Source organism: Thamnophis sirtalis, unplaced genomic scaffold (assembly GCF_051295495.1).
Source record: "Thamnophis sirtalis isolate CommonGarterSnake01/CBP01778 unplaced genomic scaffold, rThaSir2_p1.2 scaffold_6, whole genome shotgun sequence".
Taxonomy (NCBI): domain Eukaryota; kingdom Metazoa; phylum Chordata; class Lepidosauria; order Squamata; family Natricidae; genus Thamnophis; species Thamnophis sirtalis.
Genome location: NW_028261386.1, coordinates 85,598,484 through 85,614,044, shown reverse-complemented (window position 1 = coordinate 85,614,044; position 15,561 = coordinate 85,598,484). Strand labels below are relative to the sequence as shown.

General features: G+C 39.4%; 1 protein-coding gene across 4 annotated transcripts in view; it reads left to right on the top strand.

The window, feature by feature from the left end:
* Positions 1-15,561, top strand: part of UTRN (utrophin) — a 468,873-nt gene that overhangs the window by 168,029 nt on the left and 285,283 nt on the right. For 3 of the 4 annotated variants that reach the window (XM_087718331.1, XM_087718330.1, XM_087718333.1), the window contains exons 41-48: positions 2,517-2,702; positions 6,398-6,570; positions 7,995-8,145; positions 9,263-9,438; positions 11,387-11,522; positions 11,972-12,121; positions 13,996-14,074; positions 14,860-15,074. In XM_087718331.1, coding sequence (XP_087574457.1) covers positions 2,517-2,702; positions 6,398-6,570; positions 7,995-8,145; positions 9,263-9,438; positions 11,387-11,522; positions 11,972-12,121; positions 13,996-14,074; positions 14,860-15,074 — 1,266 coding nt within the window. The remainder of the gene's footprint in view (positions 1-2,516; positions 2,703-6,397; positions 6,571-7,994; positions 8,146-9,262; positions 9,439-11,386; positions 11,523-11,971; positions 12,122-13,995; positions 14,075-14,859; positions 15,075-15,561) is intronic. The other variant, XM_087718332.1, reaches the window with a different exon arrangement.

The following is a 15,561-nucleotide window of genomic DNA, read 5'->3' as shown; positions in this document are numbered from 1 at the left end:
CTCACTGTTGATTACCCAAACTTTCCTTTCTGTTTCAAAGGCATTTTATTTCAAGGGATCTAATAAATTATAGTTTTTCCCTTATATTTTGAATTGAACCTTGACCAGGGGTTTGAGTTTCTCATTAATCTTCCCTGTTTGCCACCTACATTGTGCCAAACAATTGCAACTGTCTAAGACTTTGCTACTGGGGATCTTAATGATCTTCATTCTGGAATGGACTCCAACAGTGTAATTCAGAAAACAAATAAATCACTTTTTTGTGTGTCAGGATTTGACTGACCCATTTTAGAAATGTGCCAATTGGGGATTTTTTTATCTAGTATATTGCTTCTATTTTATCTAGCAACCACTTCTAGTTAATATGAACTCCTTGCAGGAAAAGTAGGATGCAATGTTAATTAATAGAAGCAGTAACTGTGTGTTTTGTTGAATGGCTGACCTTGTGGGAGCATGCTAAAAACCATCACCTCAGTGTTATATTTCCCACAGTAATTAGCCAGATGCCCTTGGAAGCCATGAAGATTAGCATTTATTATTGTTTTATCACCAGCATCTGGGAATCCAAATCTACAATTATATAATGTTTATGCTAATATAAAACTTAGTTCTCTGAGATAATGTATAATGTTATAAAACACAGCCCTTCAAAAATCACACCCTGTAAGGAGATAGGGCCATGCCATGCTGCAGGAGCCATCTTTCAAAGTGCTTCATTTGAGATCTAATTCTTTTGTTAGTATCTATGGCATAGGAGCCCCATAATATTACATCTCCAGTCTGTTCTGATAAGAAGTGACTGACTGGATAGATCACTGGTGAATCACAGTGTTGGTGACAGTGATATGTGATTTGGTTATTTTCAAGTATCATTGAAGTGGCCTGGAAACAGAGGGTGACAATTGCTAAGGTTTTTTTTTAATATGACAACTAGACTTTCTTGTTTTTCTTTAAAGATATTTTGCTTTTCATCCAAGAAGCTTATTCAGCTCTGAATTCTGAGCTGAAGAAGCTTCTTCGATGAGAAGCGAAACATCTTCAAAGAAAAACAAGAAAATCCAGTAGCCCCTTGAAAAAAATGCATCTTTGAAACAACCATGACCTGGATGACTGAGAATCTTCATAGACAGAGGGTGGCAATGTTTTCATTATATATTTGCCCCCTTGGAAACAATCAAAGCACAAAATTGATATAAAAAGGGAAATAAAACTAAACTAACATTTAATAGCCAAAACATGGACAGAGTCTGGTAGCAGCTTTTGAACTAACAATTTTATTTAAGGCATAAGGGTTTAATGAACTGCAACTCATTTCATCTGTCAGAAGCATGAAGTAGCTTGACTGATGTGTTATTTAAATATCTTGGAGTGGGGAGGCGAAGGGAAGACAGGATAGTTATGCAGATGGAGTTCCTTGGAATAAGCTTAAGCCTTAAATAAAAGTGTTGCTCTCCAAAGTGTTACTTTTTTTGCTATTGTTGATCAATCAAAACTTTCTATGTTTGCTAGAGGCTTTCAGGCAGGGGCAGGATTGATATTTGGATTTGCATGCAAACTTTCAACAATGCATACCAAAAGTATATCGATCAATGAGTTTTCACTAGCTTCGTTATGAAAAGGTAATATTTTAATAAAATAAAATGACATGCAAGACATATTAAAAAGGCATTTGGTGCATGTCGTTTTGGTTTTCCTTATGCAATCATATTGTTACATATTTAAATGATACTAATGAGAACAATTGTGAAATATATTTAGTTTCATTTTTATATCAATTTATTAGAATACATAACTTAAGCAAATCCACTGATTTCAGTAGCAATATTTCCAAATATACAGTGTTCTTTTGGGATCTAAATATTAGACTTTATGAGGTTATCTTCCTCATAAATATGCAGTGAGTAGTTGGTTCATATACTCTGGATGGAGTTACAAGTGAGAATATGCTACTAGGTCCTTGTTCTACGACTACGTACTATTATGAAAAGCCACTTTATGAACTGGACATTGTGGTCCAGGTATCTGATTAAAGAAAGAAATCTTTGGGTGTAAGCAATGTTGCAATAGATCTTGAAGTCTATATTTTTGAATTAACTAAAGATTATCAGAATGTGGATATATACATTTCAGGGGAATACATTTCAGTGTGCCTCGGCAGAAAGAATCCTTTCCTTTTTTAATGCAACTGGAACTACTTAATTAGAAAGGATATCATTGTTTGATTAGAATATTGTTTTACCATATATACTTGCTCATCTAGTAATTTACGTGTCATGTAGTTAAAAGCTAAGCAAAAGGATAAGAGGAATTAATTCACGAGAACACCTGATTTAGTCACAGTGGAAACACTTCCTTGTAATTATAACATAGCATCATCTGAAGAATTATTTAATTAAAAATAGCATTAAATCTTAAGGTTAGAAAGTAATGGAAATGCAAATAAATGAACCTTTCTTGCATTTTTATAATGTGGTTAGTTCTAAAGAATTACTTAACTGAAGTTTACTTTGCTTTAGGCAACTCCACAAAGGATTCAAGGGGCTCAGTCATCAATGAGCAAGGAATCTCCATTCCCTGCAGAATATCTGGTTGAAATTAACAAGATTTTGCTGGTTATAGCGGATGCTGAGCTCTTGCTAAATGCTCCAGAACTTCATTCAGCAATCTATGAAGACTTTTCTACTCAAGAAGATTCATTAAAGGTACTAGAACCTGAAATCTAATATTACAATTTAAAATATAAAAGAGCATTAACATTGTTCCCAATAAATGTTTTAACTCTGGTGTATCTCAATATGCTTTCTGACATGAAAAAAACTGGGTCCTGTCTTGGCTATGTCTTGATTTATAGGCACCTGGGTCTAATTTTTCTAGAATCATCACCAATCCTAGCACTTGTTAGATTCAGGAGATATCAAATAATCCATTTAATAAACTAAACACCGCGTCATTTTAAAAAGCAGTGTAAAAGTTTGAAAAGGATTGGCAAAAAATGAAGTGCATTATTAGAAAGTTGTATTGGGCCAGATCAAACAAAATTCACTCTTTTATAGACATACACATACTTATAAGCCTCACACCCTATAAGGCGAAGATTGCATTTATTGGATTTTTCCAGTTCATTCCTTATTTCTTATTTATTTGTTACATTCAGTTACTAATTTTAGACGAGGGGGCAGACCTGGCATGTATTACTGAAACCTGGCTGGGCCCGGAGGGAGGAGTCCCCCTCACTGAAATGTGCCCAGAGGGTTTTCAGGTGCTTCATCAGCCGCGACCCCAGAGAAAGGGGTGGGGGAGTGGCTGTCATTGTCCGAAGGTCTTTAGTTCCTCATAGGATCCCTGCTCCGGAGCTTGTTGGGTGTGAGTCTCTGTTGATGAAGTTGGACCTTGGTGGTCAAGTGGGTTTGTTGCTAACGTACCTACCTCCCAACAGCGTTGCAACGGCCCTCCCCTCGCTCCTCGAGTCAGTAGCTGAGTTGGCGGTAGAGTTCCCCAGGCTTATGGTTCGGGGGGATTTCAACCTGCCTACACTTGGCGAACGTTCTGACAGGGCGCAGGAGTTCATGGCTTCCGTGACAGCCATGGACTTGGCCTAAGTAATTCGGGGTTCGACTCATTCAGCTGGGCACACGCTTGACCTCGTATTTCTTTGGGAGCAGTGGAGATGTGATCTAGAGTTGAAGGGCATTACAACCTTGCCCTTGTCATGGTCTGATCACTTCCTACTGAGGCTTGACTTTCGGAAACCAATCCCCCACTGTAGGGAGGGGGAACCGATTAGGTGGTTCCGCCCCAGGTGCCTGATGGACCCTATGGGATTTCAGATGGTGCTTGGAGAAATACCTGACACTATCGTCCACAATCCGGTGGAGTCCTTGGTCGCTGCTTGGAATATAGCGGCGGCAGGGGCTCTAAACCGGATTGCGCCTTTGCGACCTCTCCGAGGCAGCGGATCCAGGAGGGCTCCCTGGTTTACCAAGGAACTCCAGGAGATGAAGCGCCTTTATCAGAGCCTATCTCGTGGCAATACGGGCGGCGAAATGTTCGCATTTTGCCGCCCTTATTGCATCCGCTGAATCGCGCCCAGCCACCTTGTTTAGAATAACCCGCTCCCTCTTGAAAGGGAGGGATGCGGATGACCCTTTACAAGGAAGAGCTGAGGAATTTGCTCAGTATTTAACGGATAAAGTCGCTCAGATTCAGACAAAACTGGACTCCAATTGCACGATACCAGCCGAGGTACCGGGGGAAGGTCTTGAGCATACTTTATGGATTGAGTTTCAACGTGCTTCTCCTGAGGAAGTGGACAAGGCCATGGGAGCGGTGAGTGCCTCCACCTGTATACTGGACCTCCTGGCTGGTCTTGACCAGCAGGGAGGTGACACGTGGCTGGATCCAGACGATTGTGAACACCTCTCTTCGGGAGGGAACCTTCCCGCCCCTCCTAAAGGATGCGGTGGTGAGACCCCTCCTGAAGAAACCATCTCTGGACCCAGCCATTTTGAGCAACTATCGCCCAGTCTCCAACCTTCCCTTTGTTAGGAAGGTTGTTGAGAAAGTGGTGGCCTCTCAACTCCGACGGTCCTTGGATGAAGCCGATTATCTAGACTCCTTTCAGTCGGCCTTCAGGCCTGGCTACAGCATGGAAACTGCTTTGGTCGCGCTGATCGATGATCTCTGGTGGGTCAGGGATAGGGGTCACCCCTCTATCCTTGTGCTCCTTGACCTCTTAGCGGACTTCGATACCATCGACCATGGTATCCTTCTGCGACGGTTGCGAGAGGTGGGAGGCACCATCCTTCGGTGGTTCTCCTCCTACCTCTCGGACAGGTCGCAGTCGGTGTTGGTCGGAGGGCAGAGATCGACCCCAAGGCCCCTCAACTACAGGGTGCCGCAGGGTTCGGTCCTGTCCCCCCTCCTATTTAACATCTACATGAAGCCGCTGGGTGAGATCATACGCCGGCACGGGGTTAAGTACCACCAATATGCAGACGATATGCAGTTGTATCTGTCTGCCCCGTGCCAACTCAGCGAAGCAGTAGAAGTGATGTGCCAGTGCCTAGAGGCTGTTAGGGTCTGGATGGGAGTAAACAAATTGGCACTCAATCCAGACAAGACCGAGTGGCTTCTGATGTTCCCTCCCAAAGATTGGCCAACTATTCCATCTCTCAGGCGGGGGGGTGAAATTATACGCCCCTCAGAGAGGGTTTGCAATTTGGGAGTCCTCCTGGATCCCCAGCTGACTTTAGAACACCATTTGTCGGCTGTGACCAGGGGGACCTTTGCCCAGGTTCGCCTGGTGCACCAATTGCGACCCTACCTGGATCGGGAGGCCCTTCAGACAATCACTCACGCCCTTGTGACCTCAAGACTGGATTATTCTAATGCGCTCTACATGGGGCTGCCCTTGAAGAGTGTTTGAAGACTTCAGTTAGTCCAGAACGCAGCTGCGCGAGCGATTGTGGGTGCACCCAGATACACCCACGTCACACCTATCCTCCGTGAGCTGCACTGGCTACCCATTAGTCTCCGAATCCGCTTCAAGGTGCTGGTCGCTACCTATAAAGCCCTACATGGCATCGGACCTGGGTACCTGAGAGACTGCCTCCTGCCGATTACCTCCCATAGACCGATCAGATCTCACAGGTTAGGTCTCCTCCGGATTCCATCCGCCAGCCAATGTCGGCTGGCGACCCCCCGGGGGAGAGCCTTCTCTGTTGCAGCTCCAGCCCTCTGGAATGATCTCCCTGTCGAGATCCGGACCCTTACGACCCTCCCGGCTTTCCGCAAAGCCACCAAGTCCTGGCTGCTCCAGCAGGCCGGCGGGGGCTGTGAAACATCCAGCCCCATGGAAATTGTGAATGTTGTGGTTTTGTTTTTAAAGTGTTGTCTTTGTCTAGTCTTCCCCCTTCCCTTGTCTATTGTGAGCCGCCCAGAGTCCTTCGGGAGTGGGCGGCATACAAGACAAATAAATAAATACAATACAATACAATACTGCCCATCCTGCCATGGGGCTTCTGGATGGCTTACAATAATAAAATAGAAAATGATTACATACATATTATATTATGTACTCTCTAATCTGGGAGACATGGTTTGGCTTCCAAAGTCACTAAGACTTTGTTTTTGTTTCTTGAGCAAGCCTTAATGGTCTAGTTTGCTTATAATGTTGAACTGTAATGGTTGACTTCAGACATCATGCTGAGCCAAAAGTAAATCATTTTATGACTTACATGTGTGCATCATTCTAAGCCATGAGTCAAATGATGAAAGATGTAAATATACATGTATACTTATGTTTGTTGCCATCTAATCAGGCTCTATTTTTCCAGCCGGCAGTTATCTTTGAGGAGATGCTAATTCTGCCTGGTATTTTTGTTTTACTGTATTACAGAACATAAAAGATATGTTGGATAAATTAGAGGATCAGATTGCAGTTATTCATGAAAAGCAACCTGATGTTATATTAGAGGCATCTGGATCTGAAGCTGTTCAAATAGAAGATTCACTAACCCAGCTTAATGCAGAATGGGATCGCATTAACAGAATGTACAATGACCGCAAATGGTAAGTAAAAGGACTGCCTATATTTTGTACTTACACTTTTTCGCCAAGAAAATGCGATGAGTTAGGCAGAGAAAAGAATAAATCAGGTAGTAGCCATTTTGTAGCTCTACTTTCCCTGCAGTATAAACCAGTTGTGCTAAGTTTGGATGTAAACAGGGTAACATTTTAAAGCATTATTTATAAAAGATGGTTTATTTGCCAAAGTTGCTTAGCAAATGACTATGCAAGCTAGCAAGCAGGGAACCAAGAAGTGTTAATTCAGGTGGCGTGAGGACACTAAATATTACATTTAAAATGAAAATTAAAGTGGCAACATCATGTTCTTAAACTTTATGAATAGCATGGAATGGGGAAAAACTTGACTCCTTTGTTCTCAATCTCTTTTTCTCTGCAAATTATAAAGCAAATCAGTTCCTGGATCTTAGACATTTCTCGGTCTCTCTTTTTAGCATTTGCTGTTTTTTAAAAGAGAAATTCTAGCCAGCTGAGAACTCTGTTTACTAGCATTTCTGTTAAAGTCACACGAATGTGGGCCAATTAATTCATGAGAATATAGGAATCTTCACAAACAAATGTACATTGCATTTTCAATCTTGTTCCCAACAGTTTTAAAGGCTGCACCTGTAGAATCCCATCAATCCCTAGCATCATCATTTGAACTTGTTTTCAAAAATAGTTTTGTATTATATCACATTTCCTCTTCATGCAGTGCAGGCAAAAATTCTTCCTCGGTATTTGCAGACATTTGTGCTGTGACTATATTTGAAGCCACATCATTCATTTGGAAACTCAAATGTTCTTATTAAATTAACAATGAAGTAGGCAAACGGTCCCGTTTTAAAAGAGAAATTAAACTTCATAGTCAATTGGTGAAATACTATAAGCAGATTTCCTAGCTGATTCATTGCAGGATAAGACAGTTCTCGAATCTCATAAATAATGTATCTTATTTTGCATTGTACTTAAAAGTAAGCAGGCTTCTTTAAAGCCAATACTTTAAAGTCAAGACTGGTATGGTTAAGTCTTTTGTAATAGGGAAGAATTCTCCTGTCAACTTAGGATACAAAAACAGTTTAGTTCAATTATAGTTATACCTCACAATTAGGAATAAATATATCTCTAAATAATGACCCAGAAAGCTATGTTTTCTATGTGGAATATAAATGTCCTCCTATTTTTCCTCATGAAGAAGATTTCATTGCAGATTTTGTTGAGGAAAAACTTTTTTTCAGCTGTAATGAGCTGAAAATTGTAATTTTTCAACACAAATAAGCCAAGATTGCATCTGCTGTCTTCTACATTGCACACACATACATATTCTATTTTGCAGTCTTACCATGTATGTATTCTGTAATGCAAAATTATGTTGTTTTACTTCTGAAATACCTTTCACATTTTTCTCCTGTTCTTCTTATCCCATTTAGTAGCTTTGATAAGTCTATAGAGGAGTGGAGACAGTTCCATTGTGATCTAAATGATCTCTCACAGTGGCTAACAGAAGCAGAGGGGTTGCTGGCTGAAGCCCACACTCCAGATGGCAGCCTTGATATAGAAAAAGCCAGGATACACCAGCAGGTAACTGATTACTGTGTATTAAGCCCAGCAGTCTAGTTATAGCCTTTAATTCTACTGTTGTCACAGAAGAAAGTGGCAATTGTCAGGTTTTGTAATGTTGGCAGCTAGGCGTTGTACAAAGTATTTAAAAGGCTGCTTTGCAAAGGGTGTTGGTACTGCCTTCAAAGCTCAGTGTGGTTGCTTCAAAGGTTTGTGCATATATTACATTGATAACACTTCTGTTGAGACTGCCAGTAAATCAAAGGGGCCACCTATGTGCCGCAAAGGTTGTGCCATCACATTTTGCCTGAATGCATTGCTTAGCCCTATTAAAACATATAAAGTCAACCTACATAGATTGTATCGAGGAATTATTTGCATAGCTTCCAAAGATGTTGATGAAACAAATATAGTGAATTAAAAAAAGCAAAGAAGCCAGTGCTTTCGTTTCAGGGGTGCTATATAAAACACACTAAGATTTCAGTCCTTTTGTTCTTAGAGCAGGCATTAAATCTGCTGCTGAGAAAGTCTTGCTCCTAGTAGAAACATTTGTATCTCCTCAAATGAAGCTTAGGACAGAACCTTTATTTTGTGGAGGTTAAGTCTGTGTGTGAATGAGATGAGGAGCACATTTGTGATAGAGGAGGAGGTCTTTGCAATATTAGAAACTCAAATGTAGTTGCTGAGAATATTGAAGAGAAGATACAGCAGCAGTGTCAAACTCGTGGCCTGCAGAGCAGATGCGTCACACGCTGGCCACTCCCATCCCCATTTCAACGAAGGGAAAAAAGTCACAATATGTCACATGACAATATGATGACATGAGTTTGACACACCTGAGATACAGCATGTTGGGCAAGGCTTAGAAGCAGCCTGTCAGGCCTGTTCTCGAGTTGCCACAGCCCTTTGCGGAAAGAGATACACGAGGCCCAAACTAATGGTATTTACTAGTAGTAGATAATACTTCTCAGTTTTTTTTTAAAAAAAGTAGCCCCACATAGATCACGAAAAAGGAGGTCCAGTCCAGATGCATGAACAGCAGTTGTCATGAATCCATCTTCTTGCAGCAGAGGTAACATCTGATATAGCTATTATGGATTGAAACTGAAACTGCTATCTATATATGCATTTCCAACAGGAACTTGAAGAGGGAATCAGCAGCCATAAGCTCATTTTCTCAACACTGAATAGAACAGGAGAGGAAATAACCCAGAAACTCTCCAATACAGATGGAAAGTTCCTGAAAGAAAAACTAGCTGGGCTGTATAAACGCTGGAAGAACATCAATGCTGAAATCATGGAAAGGCAACAGATGTAAGTATTGGATTTGAGCCTATCTTAATAACAGTGGACATAAATTTCTTTAAAATTTGTAGATGCCATTGTGGACTTTCACCAAGAGAAACCTTTCATATCTTTATCCCAAAAGGTTTCCTAAGGCAGTACCCTAAAACAGCTTTATAGCTGTTACTATAGTATAGAATCACTCTGTGAAGCAGATGGGTGGTTTCCAAATGTGATTTAAATCAAATATATAGCATAGCATAGTGTATCATATCATATATCATATCATCTTTGTGATATATTAATATTCTATATAATGTATAACATGCATTTGTTTTATATTTTTCCTGCTTTGGAACCTGAATTAATTATTAACTTACATGATTTTTTTGGTTTACTCCGGTGTTTCAGCTGAAGAAAAATATTCTGAAATTACATTTTATCAATCACTGTTGGAAATTTCTGAGTGCTTCTTAGTAGGCAGGTGGTTAATAAGTTTGAAGAAGTCTTCTATTGAAAATGAGCAAAATCCAACTAAAAACAGGTTTTGCATTAATATAAAATGTTAATGCAAGTATGCTGGAAAGCATTGGTGTTCAAAACTATTTCCTCCTCAAAACTTAAATGATACCTGCTATAAAGTTCATTTCCCCTATACCCGGGATGGCAAACATATGGCATATGTGCCAGAGGTGGCATGCGGAGCCATTTGTCAGGGCACGCGAGGCATTGCCCTGTCAGCTGGCCAGTGCATATGCACGTGCTGGCAAGCTGAGTTCAGCCTTTTTTAAAGCAATTTTTTGCTCTCCCCGACTACAGAGGATTTATGGGAACCTGGGGAGGGCGAAAACAGCCTCCCCTGACCCCCCCCCCGAGACCCTCTGGAGGCTTCAGGAGCCCTCAGGAGGCTTTCCTGAAGGCTCCAGAGGACTAAAAACGCACCCACGAGCAAACCAGAAGTAACTTCCAGTTTGCTCATAGGGTCATTTTTTGTCCTCCAAAGCCTTCAGGGAAGCCTCCTGAGGACTCCTGAATGCTCCTGAATGCTAAAATCGGCCCTACAAGCAATCCGGAAGTGACTTACGGTTTGCGCGTAGGGTCATTTTTTGCCCTCTGGAGGCTTTAAGAAAGTTCCTGAAGCCTCTGGAGGGCCTCCGAGTGGGTCGGGGGAGGCTGTTTTCGCCCTCCCCAGGCTCCTTTAAAGCCTCTGGACCCTGGGGAGAGTGAGAAAAGCATGCAAAAAATGGGGGGAGTGCCTGTCATGTGCCCATGCACATTGGGGGTGTTTGTGCATTGCATTATGGGTGCAGCACACCCGCGCACAACCCCTCTGCGCTCCCCCTGCTTATGGCACGAGAGCCAAAAAAGGTTCACCATTGCTGCCCTATACATTGTCATATTTGTATACAGTAATATCAAAACTATATTAATCTAATTGAGAGCTAGTGTTAAGGCAACAGGGTAGTAAACCAGGAAACAGTTCTAGGCATGAAAGCAACCGGATGACTGCAGACTAGTCACTCATTCTCAGACTAATTTACCTCACAGGGTTTTGTTGCGGGGAAAATAGAAGGAGGAAGAAATATTAGGTATGCTCACTACATTGACTTATTTATAAAAATATTAAAAGGCAGGATGAAAAAAGCAACGTGTCAATTCATTGAATTTTACTATCAGGAAATTAAGTTGATATTTTCATAAGACTACAAAGTATTACAGAGAAAAAATATTTTAAAGACTTAAGGCCTACATTTGAGGACTTTTTTTTGTATGAAATCATCTTTCTGGATAAGAAATGGAATCATGTTATGAAATTTGTATCATTAAGGCATATGGTTCTTTCAATCTTCTTTTTAATATTGTACAGTATCATTTCTAGGCCGCATAGTAAGTTATAGAAGGAATATTTTGCTTTTATATCTATTTCAATATTTATAGTGATTTTGTTTTATATTCCACCTTGGGGTTTTTGATTCAGACTGAAAGGAAAAAATCAGCAATTAATAGACTTCACAAGGAAACTAGAAGAAATTAGTTGCTGGGTGGAAAATGTAGAAAATTCCCTGGATGAGAAACCTGCAATCAGTCATGAAGAGAATTTACAAGAATTAATGGCAAGTAACATTAAAAATATTAAGCATTTTATTTATTGTATCATGTTCCTTTTTGTTGTTGTTGGATAACATTTAGGACTATTCAAAATGTCTGTTGGGACCACTGGATCAAAAGCATTTAGAACTTTCATACATAAACATGATTTCCATACACTTGCTAAACTATATATTTCTCTGTTTTAGATTAATGTTGTGTTATGATTAATACAATTATGGTTTATTTTGTAATCTGTTCATGAAACTGGTTGCTTAAATATTGGTTGCTTATGTTTTTGCAGCCACAGAACCTGGAACTTGCTTCAAAATAAATTCTTCATTGGATTTTTGTCGTTTAAACTACTTAATGTGATTTTTTTTTTGTGCTCTTAGAATTTGAAGCATATTACTGCCCTGATTATAAGAGATAACCAGTTTTTAATGAATGAGTGTCACTATCTTTACTCATTTAGGGTCTGATTAAAGAAATGGATATACAAGGAGAGAAACTTAAGTGGCTAAATAGAAAAGAAGCAGAGGTACTTTCAAATACAAGTATTGGGCCTCAGGAAAGAGATAATATTTCTAATAGGCTGAAGACCCTGAATATTAAATGGAAGAAGGTACACATTTTAATCTGTGTGCATTAAATATTGTTCCTTTAGTTATATTCATGCAATATAGTCATGACTATGGGACAGAACTGGATAACTTATTTGATAAAGTTACTCTTAAAATTCTTAGTAAAATTTTCATTGTTTTAAATTTACAGAAATGATAGTTCATGATTTGTGTACAGCACAATGTATATGTTCAGATGGAGCTATCTTTGAAAATAACTTACTCTATTGTATTATTGTATATTTCTACAGTGTTCAGTTTTTATATTAATTTTCTCCAACTGTCCTTTGAAGTTCAGCTGAAATTTCAGTTCCCAAAGCCTTATTTCTTTCCTTTAGCAACTGTTCAAAGCTACACCCACAAAACTTTGGCATTGCTATAAGACTGAATATTTCCCTAGTTCCCCTGCAGGAAAAATGAAAATCCAACAGGCATAGAAAAAAGCTCTGAAGTAGTCATCATCTGATAGGCAGCTCTGCTTCTTATGGAGTATCTTTTTATTAGTGCGAGCAGTCAGACACAGAACTCTCACATGCATTTTGAAGTAATATTGCAATATATTTATTTCATTCAATTTAACATTGCCCAATGTGTTAATGACTCTAGGTCAGGCCTGTCAAACTGATGTCACATGCAGGTCATGCTCCGCAAAGACAAAAACCATTGTGATATGTCACGATATGTTATGTGATGCGATCGAGTTTGACACTGGTGCTCTAGAAAAGAGCAGGATTATATTATATGGCTTTTCTGCCTGCTTTTTCATTTTGGGAGCTGTTCTTGTTGGAAGTCATTGATTTCATCACACTGTTGAGTAATGTAAAAGTTCTTAGGCTCATGTAATGAAACAAATGATCAGTGTCCAAAAATACCCTGTTTCATTGAAAATAAGACCTCCCCAGATAATAAGCCCAATTTGGGCTTTTGAGCACATGTGCTAAAAAACACCCCTCCCCTGAAAATAAGCCCTCCCCCAAAATATTGCAAAACAGCAGCAGCCATGAGGTGACCACGCTCGCCCCCTCTTCCACCCCCAAAATAATAAGAACTCTGCAAAAATAATTCCAAGTGCTTATTTTGGGGGTCAAAAGAAAATAAGTCTTATTTTGGGGGAAACGTGGTATATCTTAGAAGAATACTTTATCATGTGGTGAAATATGATGTAACAAGCTTAGAGGGAAAGGAAGATTGAAGCAGATTTGATCTAGGATACAATATTTATGGTGTTGGTGGAGGACTGAGGAAATCAAGGTTCTAGTCTGCTCACAGCTGTAGAAGCTCAGATAATGATTTGTGATTTGTCTCATTGTGCAAGATACCAGCAATTGTATCTTGGTTGGTCATACAATCAACCAGATGTTTAGTCTGTATTTGGCATTGTATATCCAGCGATCAAGTCCTTCCCAGAGATCTGGGATAAGTAGATGTTGCTGTTTGATGATGTTAAAGGTATTGTCATGGGATGTAACCTGTTCTGAGTAATTATTATTATGGTTATTATTTTGGGGATAACATGAAGGGAAAATATCATATAAATGCCTTTGTGTCCCTGGAGAAAGGTGTTATATAAATCTAATACATCAAAATTTCAGGAAGAATATTTGTTTTGGGACTTTCCCTTTAAACCTAATGAACTCCATGAAGTTAATTAAGTCATGCAGAAGAAAATAGTATCAATGATTGATGAAGGGACCCATAGAGTTTCCAACGATCTCCCAACCCTTTTCAGGACCAATTGCAAACCACTTGATCTTCTGTAGGCTGTTTAGTGAAATATAAATTGTCTTGCCCACTATTTTCTGTAGTTGTCTAATATTGTACAATGATACCCATGATTTTTGAATATAAAAATTATTTTCTCCTCACACAACATTAGGTGTTCAAAGAAGCACCCACCAGATTGAGAGAACTGGAGGGATATATTCATCAGCAGCATCTTGTGCCGAAGTCCTCTGGTAAGTCTTGAGCAGAAAATGATCTCTATGGAGAAACATTTAGGCATATTTTTGTCATCTTAGTAAAACTTAAAGGGAATAAAGAAGCAGATGTGGTAGATCTGTTTATTTTGATCTTGAAGAAAAAGGATACTTTTACTTTAAAGGAGCATAAAATGTATTTTGAAAAATGCACTTGTAATGTATTCACTTAATAAGAGAAACTAGTTTGTTGTTGCACTTTTTGAAAATTAGCACGTATGTCTTTTTCTATTTGTATGATTTAAAGGATCAGGAAGTAAATGTCGCTTATGAAAATCAATGGCATTTCTTTGACTGTGAAATGAACATTTTCAATTGATTCCCCCCTCCCCCCTAAATAGTAAATTAAGATTAGCAGCAGGTTCTGAGTTTACCCTCATTGACAGCTTTCTGCTGACTTAGTGTTTGAATGTTTCAGAACTGTTTTGAGTGTGGTAATCAGATAGTGAATTTCTGTCACCTCGCTAAGCTGTCAAAGATTTGAGATTTTGCAAAAAAATGAAAGCAGCAATCTTTCTAGTACCATTATATATCTAGAGGTTAGATTAAATGATGAATTGGTTGCTCTGTAGACATATGGAAAGAAGTTATTTTCAGAATTCTATCTCTAACAGTAAAATCCTGACAGTTTTAAACTGTAAGTATAGTACAGAGATACAAGAGGACTAATATGAACTACAAGCGATATTGTGGTGTTTTGCTTTTCCAATGTGAACAAATTCTAGATAATAAGTATGAGTTGATCAATCATGTTGGTTGTTTAGGTTTCCCTGCTCTCCAAACAACGGTGCTCGTGTCTTCTGCCTCAGAAAACGTGGCACAAACTCAGCATCCTTTGGAAATCTCGACACCTGCCGATTTGGATCAAACTACGACAGAATTGGCTGACTGGTTGGCATTGATCGACCAAATGCTAAAATCCAATATAGTTACTGTTGGAAATATTGAAGAAATCAATCGGACGATTGCACGCATGAAAGTATGTGATGCTCTGAACTGTATTTTTTTGGGAAAGCTTCAGAATATTCTTTGTTAATCCCTTTCCCTGGTGTTTTTTTTCCTTGTTCAGTAAAATTCTGTCATGGTATTTCACAATTATTGAAAATAAATCCAAAGAAGAATTAGGATTAGAGCATTCTTCTGCTTATTTTTGGTGTTGTCAAGATTTTATGGGTATCAATGACTAGTCAGAAAGACTGAATGCCTTTTTTTGAATGTCGCCCAATTCTGCAAATCGTTGCTTTCTTTTCCTTGCTTGAATCCTTCTTGCCCAGGAACTATTTTAGAGCACGTGGCAAGGAATTCAGTGGACTTTTCCTGTTGTTGCTTCTGGGACTTAAATCCACTCCTTAGCAGCAGAAGAATATTTTGTGTGCAGTTTCTCTGATTGCATATCATCCATACTCTGTTAAGATACAGATGTGCTGTCTTTTTTTTCTGCCTCAAGGAAACTTCTGTGGAGCATT